At 32.2% G+C, this 4,185-nt stretch overlaps 1 protein-coding gene across 2 annotated transcripts; it reads right to left on the minus strand.

Annotated features, from left to right (window-relative positions):
- Positions 1 to 393: 393 nt before the first annotated feature.
- LOC145108771 (uncharacterized) lies at positions 394 to 3,154 on the minus strand. 2 transcript variants are annotated; one of them, XM_079045853.1, is made up of 5 exons: positions 2,764 to 3,154; positions 2,169 to 2,219; positions 1,644 to 1,777; positions 1,465 to 1,556; positions 394 to 712 (listed from the first exon to the last, which is right to left on the minus strand). In XM_079045853.1, exons 1-5 carry the CDS (start codon positions 3,064 to 3,066, stop codon positions 672 to 674), a joined length of 621 nt encoding a protein of 206 aa, XP_078901979.1. In that variant the 5' UTR covers positions 3,067 to 3,154; the 3' UTR covers positions 394 to 671. The 2 variants fall into 2 exon arrangements, with proteins under 2 accessions (XP_078901979.1, XP_078901976.1); XM_079045850.1 differs by having other exon boundaries at positions 394 to 723.
- Positions 3,155 to 4,185: the final 1,031 nt, after the last annotated feature.

The following is a 4,185-nucleotide window of genomic DNA, read 5'->3' on the forward strand; positions in this document are numbered from 1 at the left end:
ATGGTCACTGTGGTAATGAAATGATGAAAATACCCTTCGGTTAACGGACAAAAGATAACGAAGTTAGCAATAAAAACCATTCGTCAAAAGTTTTGAAAGCATAGAGATCATCTATGAAATTTTTAAACCATGAGTACTAAACTTGAGATATGAGGAAACCATTTGTTATTTCTTCTTACAATTATGTGCTTTAACTTCATCAACTTCCTAAAAGAAATCCAAGAATCCATGACACACATACATAAACAATATAATATAAACAAATAGCTTCAACCATTAAGTCCTTGTCAATATCGAATCATTACTTACCTCTTTACCTTGTGTAAATTGGTTATATGAATAAAAATTTTAAAAAAATAAATAAATAAATAAATAATAAAAAATACACCATGGTTTTAACGACACGTTCAACAAGTTTTAGGGGAATTTCTATTAAAAACCGGGTTGTAAGATCAAGGTATGTCAAAATCCACTCTGAATAAGAAGTTACATCAAGAGCTTATATTAAGCATAAATAAGCATATATGAGTGTTTGCTCATCTTATCAAGCTTTTGACTTTGCTCGAGATATTAAGTACTTAATAGCTACTTTGGAAAAATGGGTAATTGTGAAAAACATTTGCATGAATGCACGACTTTTCACAATATTTTCCCGTATTCCTCTTGCTGCTTTAGCTACCACTGGTCCTGCGGATTTCATTGGAACCATCACCTGCGTTGATGCTAAGTAAAGATGATGTAAAACTTAGCTCTTGTTTCTTTTTCGACTTAATGGACTTAATGGGGATATGTATTAATCTTTGTTTCTTTTACTTAATGCAGAAAAAACGACTTAATAGCTAAAATCAGGAAAATGAGACTTTCTCCGTAAGTTTTAAGACCATTTCAACCCATAATACCTTTTTTGCACCAAAAAGTATATTCTTTTTTTTAACTTATATAGATTTTCAAAAATACCCCTTACATTTGTTAGTTTTTTTGCAAATTCATCTTGCAACTTTTTTGTTGCATTAACTTCATAAATTATATTAACACACAATTATAACCGAATAAATTAATTAATGTAAATTTATAACATAATATTTCAAGTAATTATCATTACATTTAAAATGTAAATATACAATTAAATAAACTAGAAATGTATAAACCTAAAACTTGGAAGTACCAAAATGTTGCAAAAAGTGGTGTTGGCTGTTGGGTTGGAAAAAAAAAATGGTGCAAAAGATGGGATTTGGTGTTAGTTGGAGAAGCCCTAACTTTTTTACAAATTTACCCTTCATTTGTTCTTTGTATTTTTTTTTATCCAGACAACACTTAATGGGAAAAAAGTAGTTGGATAAAGTGTTGAATGGATAAATGATATTTGTATGGAGTAAGTGTTGTATGAAAGAGAGAGGAAATGACCATTTCACCCTTGTGTGTAGGACTAGGAATGATGTTGAGAATATATTACTAACAACTAACCTGATGGATTCATGTTTGTCAATCGCCTCAATCTTTCCTCAGCCAAACGAACTGCACGGGTGGAGCTTTTAACACCTTGGGTTATCTCCTGCCTGCATAAATATCAGAGTTGACTATGCTGCTTGTTTCTTTTTTATCCAGACATAACTTAATGGGAAAAAAAGAATGCTAATGCTAACCCTAAATCACTCAGCTCCATTGTTAAGTCACTGATTTCCATTCCTGATAAACGAACAGCAGCCATTGTGTCAGGAAGCTCTTCCCTAGTAACATCAAGCAGTTTTTCAAGAGATTCTGCTGCCCTTTTAAAAGCCTGAATTCAGTCAACCAAATTGGAGAGTCAAAACAGGAGTAAATGGTCAACATATTTAACCTCAAATTTCGTTTGCTTTTGCTGCCCACAGAAAAGATGGGACATAGACTTGTTCTTGATCTCTCGATTGTGCAAAAGACGTTAATGCCCTCCTCGTCTATATCATTAGAAATAGCCTAGAAAACGTGTTTCTTGTGTAAAAAAAGGTATTTGTGTCATGTTTATCAGCCATGTGTTGGTGCAAATGAGACAATGTAAGGACAAACCAAGATTATCACACTCGAGTACAGGAAGTATGTTAAAGGATAAACCTGGAAAACTATATTAGTATATGCTAGTTGTAAATGATTGTAAACAGCAAGGTAAAAAGTTCAAGATTCCAAGAACTAACCAGAAGTGTAGGAATTGCAGAGCAGAAAAGCCAAGTAGCTGAGATCGCTGTCTGCAGAATAGGAGTTAATGACTAATGAGTTATAAATAGTTAATGATCAAGACCTAGCATCATATCAGTTGAAAACAGTTGGTTATGATTTCTCTGTTTAGTATAAACAGGTCTCCCATGTATTGTATTAAAGAGATTTGGAATCCAATAGTAGAAACACTTTTCTCTCTGAATTCCTTTATGTTTGACAAAACTCATATAGATTTTGTAAATCAAAATGTAGCTCATTTTTTTGGGAATTGAAGGGTTACGCACTCACTCTAGGCATCTACAGTTAACTTAATTCACATCAAAGATGTAAACCCCAAGCACAATTCCAATTCACAGTCAATTTTGTCACCAAAGGATTCCCAATTATCATTCATAAGCATTAAGGGAAAACAAACTCGGAGGCTAGCATTCTTGAGACACGAATACCCACAATCACAAGCCTTTAACTTGAAATTCATGGAAAATGAAATCCATAGTAATTTCAAACGATAACAAATTATTTGAAGAATTACATTGCAAAAAAAAAAAAAATAGAGGAAAGATAAAGTGATACCGCACAAGCAATGAAATTGAGGACGAGGATGTGACGTTGGGTGAGGTTCCATTGCGATAGCGATGGAAGCGACGAAGGTGGAGATCCTACGGAGGAAATGAAGGTAGTGGAAGAAGCAACAGAAGGCTCGAACGAGGACGAAGTGGTTGAATTTGTAGAAACAGAAGCGAGGCGCCAATTGTGCGGTTGTCGACGGCGGAAGTTAGAAGGATGGAGAGTGACGGCGTTGCCGGTAAACTGTTGGCCGTAATCTAGTTTGATGGCAGGGCACGAAATCCGCCGCAGATTCAGTGAACTGATCATCGTCTAAACTCTGGAATCACCGGAACGAGACGATGCTGATTAACACGCACATCAATGGTATCGTTTATTTACACTTTCAACCCTCGTACGGAGCAAGGGGGTGTCTCTTTGTTAGTCAAAAGTCTTTTGGAAAAATTACAAAAAGATTTCCTAACTTTTCCACAAATCAGTTTTCCTTATATCCAAAATTCAAAATTAACTTTTAAAATGTTTTTACCAAACATCTTTTATCTTTTATTTTTTATAAAAAGGACTTTTGTCTCTCAAAAAGACAAGTCAAATACCCCCCAAGTTCATAGGACTCTTGACAAGATTTAACAAAAAGTCAATAACCCAATAAACTATTTAATCATCCATTTCATAAAGTAATTTTATAAAATAAGAAATTAAATATACTCCTATATTTTATTCCTACGTATCCTCTTTCCCATTTAAATGATATTAGTATCATTAAATCTCATTAAATATTACACATAGCATCATTTTATTAGAGAGGAGGATATTTAATTTCTCTTATAAAATAACTACAATTTGATAAATTAGTTTTCGAGTAACTTTAGTAAAAAAAAAAAAAAAAACTTTGACTTGTTACTATTTTATAACTTAATTCATTTTTCAGCACAGTTTCGTATTATTCTTCAAAAATACTTATTAAATAACGAAAAAAAACCTTTGTGTGACAAAAATCATTCATAAAGTAAGACTAAAATAAAGCAAAGCCACTAAAATTTCATCAGATTCCGGTTTAATCACTGTATTTTTATTTTGATCTACAAAAACATTCATAAATAGCAGAAAAAATCAACGTGAAGCCAGTTTTACAGTTTATAGGGTTCTTTTGTTTTAAAAAAAGTCACTCTGTGTTCTAAAAAAAATCACAACCACCACTATAAATGGTAACATAAATGCATTTCTTATAATCAAAATAACAATATATTAATAATAGAAACATTCTACTATTATTTATTTCTTTTCATCATAGAAAAACAAATTACCAAATATGTATAGTGTTCATTAAAAAAAAAACTATATGTTGTAAATAATTGGTGGTGTTGTAAATAATTGGTGGATGACATAATAATTGGTGCATGGTAAATTTGTCAACATTTCTAACTAGTT

This window comes from Lactuca virosa, chromosome 4 (genome assembly GCF_052849685.1).
Source record: "Lactuca virosa cultivar CGN04683 chromosome 4, Lactuca_virosa_CGN04683_v6, whole genome shotgun sequence".
Classification (NCBI taxonomy): Eukaryota; Viridiplantae; Streptophyta; class Magnoliopsida; order Asterales; family Asteraceae; genus Lactuca; species Lactuca virosa.

Bases quoted from the DNA above. Each gene is read 5' to 3' on its own strand.
- LOC145108771 (XM_079045850.1), bottom strand. From the start codon at position 3,066: ATGATCAGTTCACTGAATCTGCGGCGGATTTCGTGCCCTGCCATCAAA. The intron at 2,220-2,763 runs GTATCACTTTAT...CCTATTCTGCAG, and splicing joins TCAATTTCATTGCTTGTGCG to ACAGCGATCTCAGCTACTTG. The intron at 1,778-2,168 runs GTTAGTTCTTGG...GACTGAATTCAG, and splicing joins CTGCAATTCCTACACTTCTG to GCTTTTAAAAGGGCAGCAGA.